Source organism: Poecilia formosa, unplaced genomic scaffold (assembly GCF_000485575.1).
Source record: "Poecilia formosa unplaced genomic scaffold, Poecilia_formosa-5.1.2 Scaffold31, whole genome shotgun sequence".
NCBI lineage: Eukaryota > Metazoa > Chordata > Actinopteri > Cyprinodontiformes > Poeciliidae > Poecilia > Poecilia formosa.
Genome location: NW_006799970.1, coordinates 713,387 through 735,770, shown reverse-complemented (window position 1 = coordinate 735,770; position 22,384 = coordinate 713,387). Strand labels below are relative to the sequence as shown.

At 41.2% G+C, this 22,384-nt stretch overlaps 1 protein-coding gene across 4 annotated transcripts; it reads right to left on the bottom strand.

Annotated features, from left to right (window-relative positions):
* Positions 1 to 901: 901 nt before the first annotated feature.
* On the bottom strand, positions 902 to 22,369 carry si:dkey-103g5.4 (uncharacterized). Of its 4 annotated transcripts, none has more exons than XM_007549545.2 (34): positions 22,021 to 22,369; positions 21,725 to 21,948; positions 20,358 to 20,519; positions 19,805 to 19,984; positions 19,421 to 19,541; positions 19,222 to 19,302; positions 18,891 to 19,107; positions 18,639 to 18,801; positions 18,166 to 18,354; positions 17,905 to 18,079; positions 16,748 to 16,887; positions 15,786 to 15,962; positions 14,817 to 14,947; positions 14,576 to 14,733; positions 14,013 to 14,240; positions 11,370 to 11,708; positions 11,144 to 11,292; positions 10,620 to 10,878; positions 9,599 to 9,751; positions 9,347 to 9,504; positions 9,096 to 9,236; positions 8,668 to 8,809; positions 8,427 to 8,578; positions 8,126 to 8,251; positions 7,718 to 7,907; positions 7,514 to 7,588; positions 5,574 to 5,684; positions 3,863 to 3,922; positions 3,611 to 3,727; positions 3,298 to 3,449; positions 2,968 to 3,054; positions 1,718 to 1,864; positions 1,402 to 1,584; positions 902 to 1,255 (listed from the first exon to the last, which is right to left on the bottom strand). In XM_007549545.2, the coding sequence occupies exons 1-34, from the start codon at positions 22,121 to 22,123 to the stop codon at positions 1,139 to 1,141; spliced, it is 5,307 nt and encodes a 1,768-aa protein (XP_007549607.2). In that variant the 5' UTR covers positions 22,124 to 22,369; the 3' UTR covers positions 902 to 1,138. The 4 variants fall into 4 exon arrangements, with proteins under 4 accessions (XP_007549607.2, XP_016525649.1, XP_016525650.1 ...); XM_016670163.1 differs by having other exon boundaries at positions 9,599 to 9,769; positions 22,021 to 22,368; XM_016670164.1 differs by having other exon boundaries at positions 9,599 to 9,769; positions 19,222 to 19,296; positions 22,021 to 22,368.
* Between the last annotated feature and the right edge of the window lie 15 nt (positions 22,370 to 22,384).

Genomic DNA, 22,384 nt, shown 5'->3' with positions numbered 1-22,384 from the left:
GGTGAAGGAGGTGAAGGAGGTGAATCCGTTTTTTACAGATTTATTGAGGGTTAGAATTACAATTCAACTCAGTTTTTTTCATACCAGTGTAAAACAAGAATAACTTGTTCTGTTTGTATATTCCAAATGTATTACTTACATATATATATTAACCTGGTTTAACACATTCCTATCATTACAGCATTTAAATGTACAAACGGGTTCTCTTCACTGAGAACTGCAGAGTGTTCTGTAAAGTTTTACTCCAAACCCACATGCTAGAAACAAAATTAATAAATAAATAGATGTACTTAATCTTGTCAAGCATTCAGCAACATTCAGCAGTTTTGCGTGTAAAATAACGGTAATAATAATAATATATACTTCTAAATAATACACAAACACGAAAAATGTTGCATAGTTGCAGCCTGTGAGGAGTTGATTCACACTTCTTCCCCCAAGAGTTACAGAGAAGCAAGAAAAAAATGCTTTTAACCACAACTAAGACGATTTAAATAGAGCAACGCTCGTATGGAAAAAAATGACTCATGCATTTGCTTTCAGAAATGTACAGTATTCAACAATGGCTTGCTATCACTGACATACTATAAGCTTTTATTTGAACTCCAAATGTATACATGAGCCCTTTTTAAGAAGAAATTGTGGACGTTTTGTCCTATTTTTTTTATTTAGCTGAATCTATTGAAGTATGTTGTAGATTTTCTTGAGCCCAGGACCTTCTTGCTACCTCAGTGCTACCAACTGCGCCACTGTGCAGCCCAGGATCCAAATTTTTATTTTGTTCTGGTTGCTTTTTATTCACTTGAATTGAGGATCTTGACTTTCAAAACCAAACATGTTTTTGTTGTTGTTGTTTTTTCAAGCTTAGATTCCTGATTGCACAAAAGTGAGGAAATTACACAATCATTGACATAAATTTATGTATTGTTAAATTAAATTTTTGGAAAAAGAGAGAGTCATCTTTACACAAAACTGAAAACCCAGAAGTTTTGAGTATTATCTGATAGTGATAGGAATCAAACCTTTTATTTTGTTCATATGGCCTCCATCTGAACTCATCTGTTGATCTTTACTTTTATCAGTCTCTTGACGTAGTGCAGGGTCTATGCAAGTATATTAGATAATGATAGTTGTTGGTTCAGCCACTCTGCTCCTCCTGTGGCTCTTTGGCTTCAGAGCTTCTCTCTCTCAGAAATCCTCCAAGATGTGATAACAGAGATGCTTCTCTGTGTTTCACCAGCATTTTCTCTACCTCCTGTTTGGACAAACACAAATCAACCAACACACAACACATGGAAAAAGGAACTGGTCAGACTTAAAAGTCTTTAAATTCACATTTAGACTGCCAGTAAGCAGATTATGCCTTTAGTTTCATACAGAGAGGGAATTCACAGTTCTTACATCTTCGGACAGTAGTCCTCTGCTTGGTTTATGAAGCCTATGAAGCAGTGAGACAGCATGGGGGTCTGACAGCGCCTCCTTTAGGTCACCCTGCTCCTGAAACCCAACGCACAAGCTTGGGTCCAGTCCAGAACGGATGCTCAGTCGGGCCTGAAAGAGCTCTTGCAAACAGTCCTGTAGAGTCTGGCAGGAAGTGAACAAAAAAAATTAAACAAATGCTCTTTTGAAAGCACTTACAGCTTCAACCTTCAGTTATATAGCAATTAAAATACCAGCGTAATATAGATTTCTTCAGATTTTATAGATCTGTAGTCACCTTGAAGAAAAGTCTCTGGAAGGCCGGACTAAAGTCGGCGCTCATGTCTTTGGTTTTAATGTGTGAGAGACAGTGAAGGAGCATCAGAGAGAAACCACCGACACACTGCAGCCTCTGACGGCGGACAAAGAGCGTCTCCTCTGCTTCCTGTGCATATATGCAAAATAAAGTTGGTCATGAATCACTTAATCATCTTGCAGATGGACTGAAATGCAACATGCATGACCCATTACTGACAATAATTTCAGTGGACTGTGTTTTGTTATATTTAAAATAAGGATTCGGTGAATAATATTAACTGTTTTATGACAGTCAGAAAACTTTAAGGCCTGCAGTCCTTGGTGGTGTAAGCTGCACGCTGGAGCAGTTTGAACGTTGAAGCCGATTCTGAAACTAACCACAGAACACACAAGCTGGATCAATGAAAGTTACAGCGCCACCACAGGTTTTATTTACAAGAAATCTGCTTGGTTTGGCCTCATTACTTCAGCTCTCTGTTCTCATGAAAAAAATATATATATATATTTCTAAAAAATTGAAAAAAGTTGAGCAAGTGAAAGTGCTGTTGTTTATTTCCAGTTTTAGTACAAGTTTTGTGAAATATTAGCAATAAGGCTATTTTTCTTAAAACTATTTGGTGAGATGAGTTTGCTGCCAGTCCAGCTCAGTAACACCATGTGGTCACTGAATCATCACACTGTGTAAACTTCACTCTGAACTTTAAGCAGCGTAGATCGTGTGACCCCTCCACTCCCAAAAAAACCCCCAATAACTGGACGTAATTCTGGATTGTTTACCTTTTTTCAGGTGTCACCTGTGTAAATGTTTTACAGCTAGGAGCTGCTGCTCTTTAGATCAAGACGGGTGAGTGGAAATCGAAAGTCTTTGAGATGCAGTCTGAGGTTGAAAGAGAGAGCTGAAAAGAGCTGCGTGTATTTTGGAGAGATTTCAAATATAGACGCTGCAGCTACGTGATCATTTGCGTGTAATTTTGCTGAAGGGGAGAGAAGAAGGTGCTGGTATAAAGCAGACCTGGCTTTGATAACTTTGGTAATAAATAAAGCTCACAACGAATTCTATTTCAACCGTTTATTTTTCCAAACTATGGGACAATTTGTAGTAAATTGTGTAGTTTAAGACTTTTTTTTTTTTTCAAACTAGAGTGATGATGCTGGTCCAGTCAGGAAGCAGCAAAGCTATCACAAATAAATAAATCTTGGCATATGCACCGTCATAAAGCAGTACTTTACCTGATAAAAGAAAGAGTTCCTGAAGGCGTTGTTTACGTAGTTGTTGCTGGGAAGACTCACAGCTATCTGAAGTGAAACAGCTGGAGTCTGCAACAAAGGAAGAAAAACTCGAAGGTGTTTTCATTTATCTGAGGTTTTATAGAGACTAACAAGGTAAAAGTGCATGTCATTATTTGCACTTTGAAAGGACATACACAAAAATGATTAATAAATGGAATATTCTATGACTTTCTCACAGCCTGAATTAAAAGAAAAAGCTAAATACCAACAATTGTGCTTCAAAGCTTATAAGGTTCATGTTTCCAGTCAGAGTGACAGCTGAGCACCAACCAGTTTTAGATTATGCAGAGTGTCAATCAGGAATAATCCATGCTGGTAGACCAGAAACTCTCTGGGGTTTAGGACTGAAAGGTCCAAAGGGATCAGCTCTCCTTCGCATTCCCACTGGGCATCGAGGAGATCCACAAAACCGCTTCCTCTGCCTGAGATTAATCAAAATGAAATGATGTAAATTGTGTTCTTTTTTTATTTCTCCAGATGGTAGTTTGATTCCATGCTGCAGTGGATGTCAACTAAAACATAAGGTATTTACACATTTGACCAAACATCTCCAGTGTTTATGGATGAAAATTCCTGCACTCACTGCTAAGTTCGTGTCCAAGTAAACCAGCCTTCCCAGCCCAGGCCTTCAGCCGAAGCTCCAAGTCCCTTAGGAACAGGGAGAGAGGAGAGACCTCCACCAGCCTCTTCCACTGCTCCTCTGAGGGGCACAAATCAGTTCATGAGGTGTCTAGACCATAAATGCGTCCTGTGTTTTGATGTACTGTTAGTAAATGTAATGTTTCGGACTAAAATGTGGTCCTAATGAGACTCTTACTTATATTACAAGGAATACCTGGAGTAGTAATGACGGCTGCGTGTGTAAACCGACCAGGGTCCTTCGTCTGCTGACTCTCTGTAAAGAAACAAGGACCGTCATGTGGATAGTTCCTGGGTTTAGGTGAACGTGCACGACAGAAAAAACACAAACAGCAAAAATCTGAGCTTAGATAAATTTAAGAACCCTAAATCTGTGACAGATGACTCTTTAGATCAGGGGTCCCCAAACTACGGCCTGCAGGCCGGATCCGGCCCGCCACGTCATTTGGTCCGGCCCCCTGAACAATGCTGGATCTGGCCCGCCTCCTCATACCAGAGCATTCAGTGTTTTTTTTTTTTTTCATATATTGTATTTTCCGGTTTATATGTGGATTTTTCTTCAACCACCAAGGGGGCTCTTGAGCAGATGTGAAACTAACTTTCCCTCAATGAAAGATATACTAGTCAGTCCCAGTCACCGTTTCACTCACGGTTTTTTCCATTTGCATTCTGGGTAAAAATCTATCTAAAAGCGCGAATGTGTCGCCGCCGCCGACAAGAATTTTCTAAGGTTTCTTTCTCCAAAAACTAAGACCGGCCCCCGACCACAGAAAGGAACAGCTATGTGGCCCTCGCAGGAAAAAGTTTGGGGACCCCTGCTTTAGATCATATTTATGCTGAAACTGAAGTGAGGATTGACTGTTTTCTTCCATCCATGTATCAACAGTATCTGGAAAATACCATTTGAAAGTCGGAGACGAGAGCCAAGAAGCTTTTCAGCTTGTGTCACTTAAAATGGTCGAGGGCTGAGATATTTCCAAGGCCATAATCAGAAAAATTGTAAATGGTAAGGAATAAGCCACAACAACCCAGCATTTATTTACACTTGATAGTGCTGAAATGTAAAGCCAGGTGCACCTAATGAGAAATTCATTACTTTAAAGAAGTTTTTCCCTTTTTAGACACCAGACATTTAATTTGAAGTAATCCTAACTGTTGAAGTGAGACTGACCATTGATTGGAAACATTACAAGAGCTTTAAGAGGCCTTTAGAAAGGACAACCTCGTGGCCTCTGAGTCTGGTAAGGGGCTTAGGAATGTCTCAAGATTATTTCGAATGAGTCGTTCCAATGTTTTGAATGACCTCCACTGGTTGTTCAAGCCTTACAACAGTCTGCTTTAAGTAATATTTTACTTACTTTATTAAATAAGTAAGTAAAGTATGAAGCATGCAATTTCTGAGAAATTAAATGCATCATTTTTGCCACATCTTGTATGAATTTTGCAGTTTGTTTATGTCACTTTGGGCTCTGTGTTTCTATGAATCCCTTCGGTTTGCGGTTCTGGTTATTTCAGTGTTTGCTCATGTTCTGTCATTGATTGTCGTCTGTTCTGCGTTTCCTGATTTACTCGGCGACGACCGAGTAAACCAACCCCCCAGACCCCCGGCCGCCCTCAGTTGTTTCTCAGTTGATCAACAACTCACACCACGAGGACAAATAAGACGCTTCTGTTTCGGCATCTAAAGCTTAAAGAGAGGAAGGTTTCATGCTGCTTCTAACCAGTGTTCACTGAATTCTGAGTTGCTTGTATGCTACCGCTATCTGGAACAGACTTAACAGTGGCTAACCACATTTTGCTGTACCACACATCATGCACGAACATCTACCACCTACAGAAAGAACTACCTACAGAGTGCACAACATTTTCCACAGGGGAGTTAGATGAGGGCAGCTGTCGTATCTCACCCTGCGAGCGAACGCCAGACGACGCAGTCTGTCGCTGAGAGCAGGTCTGGAGGATGCCGTCCTGGGATTCAGCAACATTTACAGGTTCTCTCAGTGACTGGGTTGAGTTCCCTTTGGACACACAAGGGAGACATTTACTCTGGAATCAAATGAAGGGATTCACTGTAAATTAGAGATAGAAATGTTAAATTCTGGGTGTCTGGTGCCCTTCGCCAATCATGAGCGAGAAAGCCTGGATGCCAGTTCATGGGGAATCACACCTAAAGTTGGTTTAACTGAGATTTCGTTATCTTGCACACACTTTAAGTGTTATCTTAAACATAAGTTCCAGGTTCCAGAGCAGAAGATAACACCATTTGGGCCATTTAGAGATAAAAGCAATATAGTAAACACTATATATCGTCACTGAAAGTACTTTGCCAACATCTACACATTCCCTACTTGTAATATTTGTGTCTGATAGTAAATGTCAAGTGAGATGTTGTGTTTATTCGATTCTTAATCAGTCTTTTTATGGAATACTTTCTTTTTTTAGGTTTTATTGGCTCTAGTAGCCTTTATTTGATAGTGAATTGACAGGAAAGTGGGTAATGAGAGATGGGGAAAGACATGCGGCAAAGATTGCCAGGCCGGGAATCAAACCTGCGACGGCCACATCCAGGATTAAGGCCTGGATGTGGTGACGCAGGAGCTGTGCGCAACTCCTGCGTCACCACAGCACACCCGTACTATTTTATTCATAATTGATTAATTTCTTGGACAGCTACTTTTTAACTGAGTGAAAATATGTTGAGGAGGTGCTGTTCTACCTGAGAGCAGTTTCCGGGTACTCTACCCATCTCTGGTCTAAGATCATTTATGTCTTATGGCATATTCAACCCAGAAGTGATAGACTGGTAATGTGACCGAAAGGAGCAACAAGAAGAAAACACATTCAAAATCAAAACGTAAATAGAATAATTAAAAATAATAATAATTATTATTATTATTATAAATATATTTCATTTTGAGGGAAACATTATTGTAATCCGCAGAAAACTAGTCACAAATAGTGCAGATGAAACTCAAAATGAGAGTTTTTACTGATGTCTAAATGGTGTTTAAAAGTTGGGACTTTCAACGTCCTTTTTCTTTGGTTAAATTAGGACAGGATTTTTTTTTTTTATTAGTGTAACCATCTGGGCTGCATACAGGCAAAGCCAGACGTCACTGAAACACCTGGTGCCCAGTGATGAGAGGGAAGAGAGTGATAATAAAGTTTACTGGAAGTTGCTGACATCTGTTTCCAAAGCAAACTGATCCAACTGAATTTTTCCACTTCCTGATTTCAGATCCTTCCAGACTCTGATCTGGTCCGTTCTCAGAACACATCAGAATCCAACAGCAACACATATCTACTGAAGTCCGTCTGAATTACATTCTCGACAATGTGAAACAGTTTGAACTTGCGAATAAGGACGTTGTTACGCAGCAGACTCCAACATTTAGAGTGCAAAATAGCTATAAGTTGACATGAAAATTAATTTCAGAAGTGATTTGAAAAGAATTAATCCTATCACAAAAATAATGACAAGTGATTTAAAAAAAAAAAAAACAAATGTTTAATGATGTGAAAGACTTTAAACACACAGCTACACCAGTGGAAACATACAGACTGATGGTCGGATATTGTGAGAAGGGCCTGACTGCTGTAATCCCAATAAAGATTTTTGGTTATTGAGAAAGGTATAAAAGTTTTCAGCTGACCATTTTTGAATAAAATAGTTTTGTTTTTTTTTCTAAATTGTTAATTTGTGGGATATTTATACTCGTTTTACATAGTTTTATCCTTTTAGAAATGCCTGTCTCCTTTTTGAGCAGAAACAAACCTCTTGGTTGAAAATCAATCTGCACCGAGCGTGAACAGGTTCGGGCCTAACTAGAGCGAACAAAGGGCGTACCTTTCACCACTGGAACAGAGCTTGTCCACACTCTGGACGGGATCTCCAGGCAAAACTCCTGCTTTCTCGACGAGCCTAAGGCACGTCAGAAAACAGACGTAGACAGTAAACGACCTGTAAGCCTTTTAGTTCCACGTGTAAAAGACCTGCACTGGTGTTTGGATGTGAGATGCGTGATGATGCAGTTGGCTGATGCTCCTGTACCGGAGATTTGCTGGTTGCAGATATTGGACAACAGGTTTGTTGAAGGTTTTTCTTCCAGGATCACATTCAGTCGTTCAAGCAGAGGTACGACCCTCTGTTGGAGCAGAGCCATCATGGTGACGTTTGGCTTATATTCACTGCATTGGATCAGGCCATAGTCTTTGTACCAAAACTGTCCACAAAGTACTGCCTATAAACAGCCAGACAGAAAAATGGGAACATTACAAGAGTTAACAATTGAAGCTGCACCTCAGTGATGAGTAATTGCATCTACAGAGATGCAATTAATCCATCTCCTGTATGTAATTTGTTACATACGATATTTAGCTTTTTTTTTTAAAAGAAAAACATATATCCAGTTGTCGATAACATGTCTTGTAAATCTTATGAGCACTTCTGTGTCTTCACCTGGGCTGTGTTGGCACGCAGCCGAGAAACAAGTCTGACAAAATGGAGCGACGTGAGAGCAGAATCCACCGCTGTCTGTGTGGAACAACACTGCTCCCATATTTCTCGGTGCCTCAGCTCTCTGTCCTGAAAACCCATTGATTTTATATTGTTAGTATTGTTTGATCAAAAAGTGCTGTTGTTGAGAACAAACCTAGACTTGCTGAAGCATTTTTTTTAATTATTATTTCAGGCCAAAAAAAAAAAAAAAAAAGGCCCCCGCCGTGATGTCAGAAATAAGCCTGGAAACAATTGTTCTTACCATCGCATGGAGGTTTGTAGACCAGTCTCCTGGCTGGGACGTCCACGTCTCATTGTCTTGTTGCAGCTGATCCATGCACACATCCAGCTTATCGAGACCAGACATAAGGGCCGAGTGCCAACCACACTGCTGGTCCCATTCCTCTTCATCGCCTACAATCAGGCATGAATATTCATACCTTATTGTGCTGCAATGCAAATCAAACACTGCAAAGTGGCATTATGCTTGGAAGTGATGTTACCGCACGAAAGGATGTGTAAGGCATGTGGCGGCAGGACCAGAGCCAGGAACGAGCGCTGAGCTGCTCTTCTCTGGACCTCAGTTTGTGCAGCATCCTGCAGCTCGACAGCTGCCTCCTTCAGCTGCTTCCCTGACCACTGGACCTGCAGGAATATATACAGACTATTCGCTCAAGCTCAAATAAAGCATACACACACACACACACACACATGCACATACATCCTCTTGTAAAGCTCAAAGAGCAAAGATGCAGTTAGTCATTTCTGCATTCTCTGTCAACATCTAGAATCTTGACATGAATACAGTTCTAAAAAAATCTATTTTATCCGTTTTTATTTCTACACATTCAAAAAGCTTGAAAAGTCTTGAATTGCTTCCTCTATGAAAGCACTATTCCTTACAAACAGCATAAAAACTCCCCCTGCTGACCTGATGAGAATTTGCATCTGTGACACTGAAGAGATGCTGGCATAAAGCCGAGTCCAGATCGATGAGGACGTCCTCCTCACGCTGCCTCTGCTGCTGCCAGTAAGAGTTTCTCACACACATTTCCCTCTGCAGCGCCTCCACCTGACACAGAGCAGGAGAAAAAGCAAGATCCAGATCAGTTATCTGCCTTATCGTCCATGTGACTTCATTTACTACATTATAACTTTTGATTTAGGGATTTGTGCACCTACTTGTACACTATCGGTTTGCTCCGCCGTCATCAGCCAGAATGAAGACGTCATAGGCACAATGTTTTTGCTGCACACGTCCAGCCTTGCTCCAACTACTGGGGCCAACAGCCCAGTCACTGGATCCACAGCCTGAGCTCCATAACGGATTGCCACCAAGCCTGTCGGGTGCAAGCACATGCTTGACTCGCTGATGTAAATATCTTGCATTATTCTAAAATGAAGAATTGCAAGTTCTTGTTATTATCAACATGCCTTTTCCTTTAGGGTCTTCCATGGTTCCTGCCAGAGGAATTGCACTCCCAGAGATGGGATCCCTCTGGCACCCAAGCACAGGAACACTCAGACCGGATCCCATAGGGTCAAGATACTCCATCCCCAGGAGAGCTGGCAGACACATATCTGAAGCTGGCAGAGGCATTTCGCCTGATTCATACCGCAAAGATGAGCAAATTAAATAAACTTAATGAAAAATAAAGATCATATAAAATCATGTAAAATAAGGCGGGACAAGATTCTTACTAAAAAGAAATTGTTGTTTTCTGAGCCTCAGACGCTTGCTAATGGTCTTATAGAACTTTATATCAACATTAAAAATCACATCTAGCAAAGAATAAGTAAAGATATTCTTTGTTCTCCATGGTATTTCTAGGCATTTCCCCATTAAAATGAAAAATAATGGTGTAAAGGTTAAATTTAGGCTCATATGAGACAAACTGGTCACATGCTTAGGTCTGTAAAGGGTAGCTGTCTGTGATATGTAAAGGTCAAGTGAAAAGACTTTGGGTTAGAAAATGTGTGTTCTTAGGCTTCTGACTCTTAAATGTCAGACTTAAAAAAAAAATAAAGACCCTGTTTGTCTGCACATGTGTGCTCACTGCTCATTGGCCGGCTCTGTCTCAGTTTCAAAACAAATATGGTGGATAAGGTGACTGCTCCACTTTCACTGAGACAAGTTCAGAAAGTTTTTCAAGCTTTTCAAAGGCCAAATCGGCAGCCTCACTTCTATCAGACCGTCCCAGGACAGACACGTACACTCATATTGGACGATCCCTCATTAAATACTTAGAGCCCCCCTTGAAACTACTCTACTCTTCTTTGGCTGATCTTGTCAGGCGTCTGTATTTTGTTGCCTTTGTGTGGGTTTTTCACATTTTGCAATTGAAAAATAAGCCAGGAACTAAATATGCAACGGAGAGCAAAGCGACACCTTGAACAGAGGGAAAAAATGGTCCAAAATTTGTTTGTTTGTTTTTTTTCCACAAGGATTCCTTACCCAGTGTCCCACCGTCCTGCTGCAGGTGCAGAGTCCAGTCCAGCAGCATCTCAAACCGGGTCCACAGCTGCAGCCCACAGTGCAGACTCCTTTCCCAGGCCTGCTCGAGCTCCTTGCTCGCAGCTAGAAGATCGTCCAGTCGACCGCTTATGTTCTCGTTGCCCGGATGGCTCTGCATATTTTGTAGAGTCGGGTCTGAACCCCAGTCATCAGTTAGCGGTTTCAGGAGGTCCAGTGCTTTAAGCATCTCAGCCAGAACCTGAACCAATTAAAACATCTGTCGCTCAAGGTAATTTATTACAAAGCAACTCTGCAAACGTACAGCTTTAGAGTCGCTGGTTTACTCTCAAAGTCTGTGCTTGTGTTATGTATTTATCACATGTTTCATAAAACATAGCTCACCAGGAAACGAGGAGGAAAAACGAAACACTTTCCTCATTGCTTGGTCGTTTCGTGTCTTGGTATCGTGACAAGTATTGCACAGCAAGTCATATTTTTACTGGAGTTTGGAGTTAATCAAGTACCTTGCTGTCTAATAATGCTTGATATCCTCCTACATGAGGCACCAGCTGTCCAGCTCTAATGGTGACTCCTCCTACTCTCACCATCTGCCCACTCAGAGGTTCGGTGAAGACCTCGCCGAGCAGCGCTCCACCTACTGGCTGTACATCTCCTAGAAGACAAGCAGAGCAAGTCCAAATGACAAAAGATCTGTAATTTAAGTAATAACAGACATCTAGCAATGCTCACCTGTCACCAGATCTAAATGGACCCCAACAGTGAGCACAATGTTCCCTGTCCTGGAGTCCAGCATGGGATAGCCAATTTGTATTGGCTGAGGCAGGCGGGAGAGTGGGCAGGTATGCAGCCTTCCCAGGGGGTAAACTAGTCCAGTCTGTGGGTGGATGGTCACTGCCAGGGTGGGTACGGGGACGCCTGTGTCTGGGTCTGCCGCGGGCATGCCTAGTTGTAACCTATGACCTGGTTTTAGGCCTTTGAGACGAATGCAAGGCAGGGGCAACTCTGAGGGGCAGGAGGTGGGAAAAGGAAGAAATGGAAGGAGGGGGCTGTCCAACTTTCTGACATCACCTGATGCAGCGAAAAGCACACAAAGTATTTTTCACATTACAATCAAGGAAGACAGTTTACTCAGTTGGTGAGCTGAAAGGAAAATGAGAAATGGTTTCAAATGTTTTTTTAATGAATAAAAGTCAGAAAATTTTGACATACCTTTGTATTTACTCCCAGTAGTCACAACTTTTCTTAGAACCACTGTTCATTGAAAACATATGCATTTTACAATCAGCCTCTATCTGTTTTGTACATCTGGAAACTGAAATTTTAACCCTTTCTTCTTTTCAATAAAGCTTGAGCTTACTCAGACTGACATATGTGATTATAATTTTCAAGTAATGCCTTGATTTAATGACTGTCTTTATGACTTCTTGCCACTGTTCCAGTTCAGTTTATTGCATTTATACAAACCTAATCCACAAATATCATCTCAAGGCACCACTACATATACAAACAAGCCTATATAGTATATACAGAAACATAAAGCCAAATCGTTCCAATAACATGAACAAATAAAAAGTCAATGGCAGACATTCCAATTCAATCCTAGCTCACAATACTGTCACATCCAGATTATTACACCAATAACTCAGTGGATAGTATTGAGTAAGTGACCTTGCAGCAATTCCTGCTACTGAACAAGCATGTGGCGACAGTAGGCAGCCGACGGCATTAAGTTGTTAAATCCCTCATGTTGTTTTACCGTTCAAAACTTTTCCATTAATCTTATCCCTGACCCCATGTTCCTTGATCTTTCTGCAGTCTGTTCTCCATCTCTAAAAACCTTGAAACATTCGTAGAACATCTGTATTTATACTGTAGACAAACACTCAGATGGGCTCTACCAATCATGTATCTCCTGAAGAATTCAATTTCACATTCAATAATTCAACTATTAAATGAAAGTATTAGCATTAATGGAAATGTCCAGGCATCCTACCACTGGAGAAGACAGTTTGGTGTCCCAGAGATTAATATACGTTGGTGTGTAATGTGTGTATCAACCTCCAAAAAAAGAAAAGCACAAGACCTTCTGAAGATCCTGGTGGTAAGAGAGTGTCATTATGGCCAGTAATATGGGCCGTGTACTTACACAGGCTAAAATTAATAAAAAAAAGAGGCAATTTCTCCAAATTACTTAGAAAAAAGCCAGACTCCAGTTTGCAAAGGCACTCAAGGACAAAACACCTATTTGTTAGAAACATGTCCTGGGCTTTAATGAAATTGAAATTGAAGTATTTGATCATAGTGTCCATCACAGAGAAAGCCTGAGAAAACCGTCCCAGCTGTGAAGTGTGGGAGTTGCTGCAAAGGAGACTGGTGCACTTCACAAAATGGACAGCATCACGGGGAAAGAACATTACATGCATATATTGAAGCAACATCTCAAATCTTTAGCCAAGAAGCTAAATCCTGGCTGAATAATCTTGGGTAGAAATGGGTTTTCCTAAGAGTCAATGTGTTAAAAAAGTGGTTTAAGGACAACAAAGTCAATGTTCTGGAGTTGTCTTCAAAAACACTGATCTCAGTCTCATAGAAAATGTGTGGGCAGGCCTGAAAGGTTTCCAGCAAACTACTGGGTGAAGCTTGTGGAAGAACACCCAGAAGATCTGACCCAAATCATACATTTTAAAAGGCAATTCTACCAAATACTGAACAATTCACATTGTGTTTTAACTTCAAAATCTAAAAAAAAAAAAAAAAAAACACCTGATTAGTTCTCTACATGTCATATATTTTAAATTATTTAGTCGTTCTGCATTTGTACGCAATTGTTTCATTATAAAACACCTCAGTGTAAAGGATTTATATTAACCTTTAGGATGCATAATTGTTATTGCAGTTGAGTTTATTTTTATTACCAGCAGCAGATCCTTCCTCTTGGCAACTTTTTATGACTTTATAGCCATATCTGCTCCAAACAAACTCAGTAAGCCCTCATAACTCTGCTGTAACTCACACATCCCCGTTTGCTCAGCTTCCTCGATTCCTGTAAATATTCTGTTGTCTTCTAAGTACATATTTATTGATGTCACATTTTCCTTCTCTAAAGACTAATCTACTCAGCTGCACATTACTTTCAGTTTGGCTATGCAATTTCTTTTAATACCTGTACAGCGTCGTTTTTATTGTAAAAGTCCATTATTCTTATTTTTTGTGATTTTTACCTTTGTGTGAGTATGCATGTCCCACTTACCTTAACTCGTTGCTGTGACACCTCAATATTTCTATTCTATTCTGTTCAGTATTCTCTTCGTCTTAAATATGGCGTTTTGTTTCATCACAGTATGTGTGGTAGGATGGAATCGGCAGTGTTACCTGTACAGAGGTCCGTAGTAAACACTAATGTGGAACTGACAGGATCATAGGCCACGTTGCCAACGATGGGTAAAACTCTGCCAGTCTGAGGGTGAATGAAATAATCAGGTGGCACTGCCATGGTATGGCCGCTGCTCAGCAACATGTGGCTTTGAGGGTTTGGCTTCATGAGCCCGGTGACTGGATCGCAATGAACCGCAGCAGGGACACGCAGAGACCCGTCAGGACCTGAGAGGAGGCGGAGGTTGGACATTTTTTGTTTAATTTTTATCTAAAAATCCTGATAGTACTACCAATTAACAAATCTAACTTATGAAAAGTATTTTAGAATAAAAAAAGGGATTTATTTAAATCATTTTTTCTTCTTGATACAGGCTATATGTTTTTGCAATTTTATTATTTGTTTTAAGAGGTTTTGTTTTCGTTGTTGCAGCACACGTTTTTAGCAGTAGATGGTGCTGTTCCTCCAACATTCAAGAAGTCCTTCATGGCATCGTCATACTACTTCAGAAAGTACTGAAGATCTTTATTTTCTTCTTCTTTTCCAGGGCTCATTGACTCACCAAAGATGTCGTCTTTGGTCAGGACGGTTCCCGTGTCGGGGCAGAGCAGCTTGGCCCCGGTGCCTTCACCCAACAGCCCCCACGCTCCCTGACGGTGGCACTCTGCTGCCACCAGCTCCCCCATTTCATCCACAAGGCACGTCAGCCTTTGGGTCAAACTTAACATTGGTGGAAAAATATATTTAAAACTACATAGTATTTATTTCAGATCTCTTCGATCCATACTTGACAAATCTTTTACATTTGTTGGTGAAGCTCACAAGAGGCCTGATTGCCGTTGGAAATCTTGGACAGCAGTCCGGTGCACTCCCTGCATCGAGTGGTGAATACACTGTAGACCCCCTGCTTGGCCTGCTGATCTCGTCTCAGAACCTAGAAGGAACCAGTCACATCTATTTCACTTATCCTCTTTGGTAGGTTGTTCATTTTAGTTGGTTGCTTCCAAGATTTACAGTGTTTGGCATTTCTTCCTACTGCCTGTTATACTGTCGGAGAGGATGTATTATTAAATGCACCTTGTTCTTGATTATTTGGCAGAGAAGCACCACAAAATTCAAGGAACAAGCATATTTAGATTTATCAATCTGACAAACCTTTATTTATGATTTTACTTTGCCTTAAAAATGTATTTATACTTCTCGATAATCAGTTTGCCGTCCCATAACTAAAATCTTCAAGATATTCAAGATGTGGGGAGAAACAGTGGTAAAGTGTGAATCTTTTAACAATCAAAAACCTGAAACAGATGGAGCCCAATTGAGTCTGAATCTTTCCCCCCAAAAACTGAATAAATTCATAACAAATCACTTCTGCAGTTTGTCAAAAACCATGCCGGGTCAAATCAAACAGGTGGGGGATGGCGTTCTGGTTAGATGACGCTACAATATGTCTGGTGAAAAATTAAATATGGAATCCAAACATAAAGCCAGAGTTACAATGGACTGTATTAAATACATTCATTGCGTGGATGGCCCAGTCAACGTCCAGATCGAAATACATCAGAGAACCTAAAATACTAACGTAGCAGCAAATGTTGCAGCTGAGAGGTGCACATTAAATCTGGAGGCGCTGCAGCAAACACGGTGCATTAATTATATTTCTTCACAATCGTAATCCCACTAAAACATATTGAAATGTATAATCCCAACATGAGAATATGTGGGAAAGATCAGAATGTAAGAGCACTGCCATAATGAGACTTGTACAGTACCTCAAGCTGATTGTCGAGCAAAGTTCGCAGCTGGGAGGCCAAAGCCCTCCGTCGCCCCACTTCTTTCTCCATCTCTTTTCTCATCCTCTCGTACCCTTCCCCCACCCTCTCCTCGGCAATCATGCCTGGGTGGAGTAGCTGTAGTTTCCCAAGGACTCCCTGATACATCTCTTTTACCTGGACAAACACAAAAACACATTAGAGACAAAATCATCATACAACTATTGTAATCTGAGCCGGCAATCATGCAGCCTCAGCAAACATCGCCAATCCTCAGGAGACATAAGCATTTATGCAGCACCGTCTCTTCTTACATGTCTATTGCTGCACTTCTTCAGGGCTGTAACATTAATCTGTTCTCTAAACTGCATCCAGCCAATTAAATAGGAAGGACACGGGACAAAGAGAAGTGCCCAGAAGAAAACAGAGACCTTCGTATGTGATACTTAGCCTGTTTCAATGAACCTGAATGATCTGTGAAGCACACATGAGGAGGAAGAGGAGACGATGAAAGAGAAGACGTGCACAATGTTTCAGGGCTTTTATGAAATCAATTTAGAAGTCAAGAAGTGAATGTAAAGATGCGCTTCATTAGAATGTTCTTTAATTTTTATGAGAAGACTCCAGCCTCAGGGCTAAGCTTAAAAAAAAATAGATAAATAAAATAATTCCATAAGAAATTACAGAAGATTTACTTTGTAAAGGTTTTTCTCACATCAAACTCCAAAACAAAAACAAAAACAAAACAAAAAAGGCACCAACAATATCCCCAGTTACTAAAAGAAATATATTTAACACATGGATTGGCAAATTGATGAGACAAAGTCCCAAGTGGATTTTGTGTTCCTGAACAGTTCTGCTTCACTGAAGCAACAGGCTTAAGTGTGCGAAGGATAAAAGAGGGAATCAGCGTCGGTTCCCGTGCTGCCAGTTTACGTGGCGAATAATCCGGAAGTTTCTACCTCCGTTGTGAGCTGCCCCAGCCTCGCAGTGACAGACAGGCTTTGTTTAAGCAGGAGGCTGTAGAAAGTGTTGCTGCTGAAAGCCTCCAAATCCACCTGGTGCTCATAATCCCAGAACTCATCCAAAACATCCGGGCAGGCTGCTCTTCACAAAACAGGGAGAAACAGGGATAAAACAAAGAGGGAATAAAAGTATTTCAAATCGCATCAGGAAATTATTTTTGAAGAACATCTACAACTTTCAGGAGAAGTATTTGTATTAATTAAGGTTTTTGTGATGTTGCCACCATAAATTAATGTAGTGTTTCAGGGTATTTCCACCTGTTTTAGTGTGAGTGGATGTGATAAATAGAAAATCACAAAATACTACCTGTTTGGAGAAATGCGTGGAATCCTTAATTCCTGTACTTAGCCCCTCAGATCACAACTTTATTGAACTACCTTTTGCCACATTTACATCTGAAACTCTTTTGGTGTAGGTCTTTACCGACTTTGGACACTGGGAGATATTAATTTTTCTCCCATTCTTTCAGAAATAGCTCTAGCTGAATCATACCATCAATTCTTTCTTCGATTATAGCTTGCTGTAAATGTCACCCCGCCATTACTACCAGTGTGTGTTGATCTATTTCATTGAGTTTCTGTAAGGTTTTGACAGGTGTGTTAAATAACATGGACAAATTTAAGGTCTGCAAATACTTTTACAAAGGCCCTTGTAATGAGCTGCATTAAAAGTTCATTAAAAGCTGTTGTTCATGTGTGTGTGTTTTGGAACATCTACTCTGACGTAAAGTTCTGCTTGGTTCTTCCTAGTAATGGCATCAAAAGCTGTACAATAGTAAACGGAAGAAAGGGCCCCATTGATAAAAATGCTTGTTTTCCTTTTCGCTGTTCGTCACTGTACACGTGCCATCAGCTTCGTGACGTCAGTCTTTTTAACAGTAACTGGTTGGATGACTGCACCACCCAAAGGTCAGTGTCGGTGTTGCGTAAGAAGTCACTGGGGTCCTCAAAGGCCCGGTGTTTGGACAGAACGTGGGGTCGGTGCACGTTGCAGGTGCATTTGTCTAAAGTTGCCCATCACATTTGAATGTAAGTCGGGAAACAAATTATCTCCTAGGCTTCTAAAGAATGAGTAAATAATCGGAGTATTCCACCTGGCTGAATGGAGTCCTTCATTAGCCTAGCCTGTTGATTCCGATGGGTCTTCCTAACTGTGAAAACCCTTGAGCCTTTTGATGCGTAGTCATCCATTTGGTAGGCCAGCTGCAACGAGCGATACCTCGTTATGATTGGCTTCTTTTCCGGCCACCCGTATTCCTGGAACATAATCTACAAACGCAAATGTTTTAAAGTTACCATATAAGATTAGTGAACGTCTAAAACGCTTGTGCGCCAAAAAAAAAAAAAAGACGAACCAGCAATGCGACGCATAAGCAGAGAACGACCACAGCTCCAAACAACAGCCCGCCGGCGACCAGCCAATCAGGTCGAAGCAACAGATCACGTCTTCTGCTGATTCCCATCTGGGTCAGACGTCGAGGAATGGTTGGGAAGAAGGGTCCAGGCTCGTAACACTGGCCCCCTGCGGGCATCACTCGCACATACTGAAAGGCATTGGCATCCGTAGTTAGCGACGCTTTACCATTTATGTCACAAATTGCATGAGCCATCTGCTAACTTTTTTCATGTGCTGTTCTTAGTATTGATCATGACAACATTAGACAATTCAATCCAAACACAAACGAGATTTTAAAAAAAGTCAAAACAGCAAAAAATAATACATCAGCTTTTGAAATTATATGTTTTTATAATGATTTTTTTTTTTTTTTTTTTACAAAATAAAATTACGACGTAACAAAGTAGCTTTAATTTTTGAATTGAGGTTTACCATGTGTTTATGCCGATTGCTGCTAAGCGTGAAGACGTAAACCCCCTGGTGGCTAAACACCAGCGAAAATAAGGTAGGAGGAGTCCAGGAAAGGGTCAACTCCTCTTCCAGCAGCCGGAGCGCACCCCAGTCAAAATCGCTGTTTGTGTTGTAGAGATTGTCGCTGGAAGAAGTGCAAGAGACGATGAACAAAAATGTCAAAACAAAAGTAGCAAAACACTCAAACCTGGAAGAATCCACCACCTGACTTACATGTCGTAGAGCGGGTAATGGCGTGTGCTGACGGTGAACAGTAAAACATCCCCCAGTTGGAGACATGTTGTCGGGTTGAGGACTCCAGCTACACTCGACACACTCTGGTCTTCAACATCACTCGGGTCTTTGCTCCACTGTCTGAAACGAGGTTCTCTTTTTGCATCACTGATATTCTCCACACCGCTGATCTCATCTAAAACTTCGTACTCTTCGTCTGTAAATCAGTCATGCAGAACAACAGTATCAATAACGCAATAATTTGGTTTGCAAGAGTTGAGAATTTCCGTGCGTTCATTGCTATTTCGATTGGCGTGCGGCAGTGACAAACCGGTCGAGCTCTGTGTGCGGTCTGGAAACAGTTGCTGGATTTCCTCTGGGAGACCGCTGAGCAGGCCAAAGAGTCCTGCCTCTGGCGGCCGTGATACAGACGAAGAAGAAAAAGGAGGTGACAGGGAACCACAAAGAAATCAGCCTTGCTAGATAGGAAAATCCTATTGTTTACGTGTCTGTGATAAGTGCGTCTCCACCTGTTGTCTGAACAATGTAGACAGGACGTGAGGGTTTGCGATGGCTGCGGCACTGCAGAGTCCCCCGGGAGTCCCACCTTTCAAAAACCGCTTCCAGCACACCGCCCGAGACGCTTGACACCTGCAGTCACACAATGACAAGTCTTTACCATTAATAGGTCAATGCAACACAAGAGATGAGGCTGCAGTTTCACAATGAAGATGACAATACATGCATGTATGCATTATCGGAACAGGCTTATTTGTCTATTGTGTTTTATTCAATAGGAATGCGACATGAATATGAGTGTAACAATTGGGTGGAAAAAAAAACATTGAATACTTAAAATATAAGATAACATTCAGTCATTTGGTACATTTTATCAGTGTTACTCTGTTGTCCACCTGACTTTCATAGCTCCATGTCAGAGCCATATCCTGATCATATCTGCACTGGAGCTTCAGATGGGTTGCTGGCTTCCACCTGCATAGGCCTCCACATGCAGCTCTGCCAGGAGGCTCTCTGCACACACACAGACCCAGCTCCCTGTCATAACCATGGTAGTCCTCTGGTGTTTGGCACACCTGCAGAAAAACAGCCAATGCAACTCTTGTGACATGTACGTTCTCTAATTAATTCCTCTAAACCAACACAACTGTGAAATCACTGCTGAGCAAAAGTCACGGGAAGCAGCTTCTGGTTAAATATTAATTGGGTTTATTAAGCTTGGAGGCTTGTCAGGTTCATGGGGTAAAGGGCAAAGACATCCAGGTTGTACTCATTACCCGGAGTGATTGTGGACTGTGTGCTTACTCGACGCATTCTCTAAACAGGTCATACATATCTTCTGTATGAGTTTCCTGTCTCATATCATTTTGAACAAGATAAACCAAAGACCTTTCCCCTAGTTCTTCCTTTGTGTATGTGAAGGGCCATATCGTAAGTGCAAGCATTTACCTTGTCCTTGCAGTGAAGAGACCACTGGTGATGGTCCAAGCAGTCCCCATATTGTGTGCGAGACTTTCCATTTCTGCAAATGCTGTACAGCTGCTGCACACACATTTCTCCATCACTGCTGGACTGGTATCCGATTGTACAGAAGCAACGGCCATCAGTTCTCTATGGATATAAAAGGAGAAATAAAAAGGTCTAAGAAACGATCTGCCGATTGGTTGAAATGACGAAGACAAAGATTTAATGAAAACAAAAACATGATACTTTCAACTACAGCAACTTTCCTTATTTATCAGGTTCTGCATTTATGGTTTCTGCTCTATTTCACTTCCTTAGGGGTGCTGCTGAGATGCTACTGTCAACTAAGCATTTGCCCAATCTCTCTGAGTACCGGATTTGACTCTTTGCCTACAAACTGCATGCAACATATGTTCAAACCTATAACCTAACACAATGCTTTGCCTCCATGGGGAACACAGAAGATTGTCAGACTGAGAACACAGCAGGAAATTCTTTCTGCTTCTCCAGTGTTACCATAGCTCACATCTTGGCTGCCCCGGTAGACCAGTTTCTGTCTTTCTCTCTTTCTTTGTTTCAGTTTTTTAACCTCGCCGTAGTCCTGTATTTTCTCTATTGAATGCTGTTTTCACGTTGTTTTAATTATATAGCACATTTTCAGCAACAAGGCAATTCAAAGTGCTGTACGTGAATTAAAAGGAAATACATAAATATAGCTGTGGAAATTATTTTTGCACTCTTCTCCTGACTTATACCTTTGTACAACAAAATTAATTTGTTCCATCATATCTCTGGCCAAAGGTTGCAAGTGTTGTATGCTTATTTATGTATCATAAATGTTATAATAAAGGAGGAGAAAGATTTTAAAGGATTTATAAAGGTTTTCTATCTTGCGTCAGAAAACTCTCACATTTAACAGTGATGTTTACAATCTCTGATCCACTTTAAGTACACAGCAAGTCCTCAATTTTCAAGGTTTTGCAGCCATATTTCTACACAAAAGTGTTCTCCCACAGACTACCAGGGCCAAATCTCATTCCCTTGATCCTAAGCTGATGAGAAGAGAGGTCAACACCTATGCAACTTCAGCCACATGGGGAAACTAGATCCTTCTGTACAGTAATACTATCTGGAACTCCCTTGGCTTGAAGCTACAGATTGCTTATCGTCTAATATTTCTGAGTGACAGTCAGGAAGCTACTCCTTTCACGGTATTTGTGAGGAAAGAGCAACAAGACGAAAAAGAAACCATAAGCACACTTGGAGCGGATGCTTCTTCACTCTGTAGGAATTGCTGTGCTGATCTTTATGCCTTGTAAAAACACCCGAACAATGAACATTGGAAGAAACACCTGAAAACTCTGTCCATTTCCTGAGCAGATGCAGACATCCTGGCCAGACAAAGGCTGCACAGCCATAGGACCACAGGCCAGGGGGGAGGGCAGGCCTGGTCGAGGGCAGTAGTGTTGTGGAGGACACGTCAGGCAGCTTTCTTCAGACACAGCTCCAGCATTTGGCCCATATGTGCCTCTAGGACAGGGGACCGGACTGAAGCTGGCTGGAGGACAGTAGAAACCTAATATGTGCAAAAACATGTCACTCTGTCTTACTGTTACAGTCATAATAAAATTCAGTTGGGAAAGCTTACCTGGCTGGCAGTGCAGATTTTCCTTGTTATGTTGACTGATGTATCTCTCTTGGGCCATTGCACTCAGTGCCACTGCAAAATGCCAAACCACATGCATCTGCATGTTTGCATAGTTGTTTTTTTTTCTTTTTCAAATACTGAGTTGCTGACCAACATTTCCCATGAACTCCTCTGCTTCACACACAAACTCTTGAAGTGATTCACCCACGGTCCATGGTTTGAAGAAAAAAACAAAATCAGATGTAATACTCTGTGAGGGTAGTCCATTGACAAAATTCTGCACTCCGATGTTCTCCACAAATGATTATGCACCAGGCCAGTTAGTCTGCATGGCTTTCAGTGGGGAGCTGAATGATTTATAAGG

Coding starts and splice junctions, on each gene's coding strand:
- si:dkey-103g5.4 (XM_016670163.1), bottom strand. CDS start 22,123: ATGCAGATGCATGTGGTTTGGCATTTTGCAGTGGCACTGAGTGCAATG. Junction 19,303..19,420: donor CTACATTGTTCAGACAACAG/GTGGAGACGCAC, acceptor CACGGCCGCCAG/AGGCAGGACTCTTTGGCCTG. Junction 5,685..7,513: donor CTCTGTTCCAGTGGTGAAAG/GTACGCCCTTTG, acceptor GTGTGTCCAAAG/GGAACTCAACCCAGTCACTG.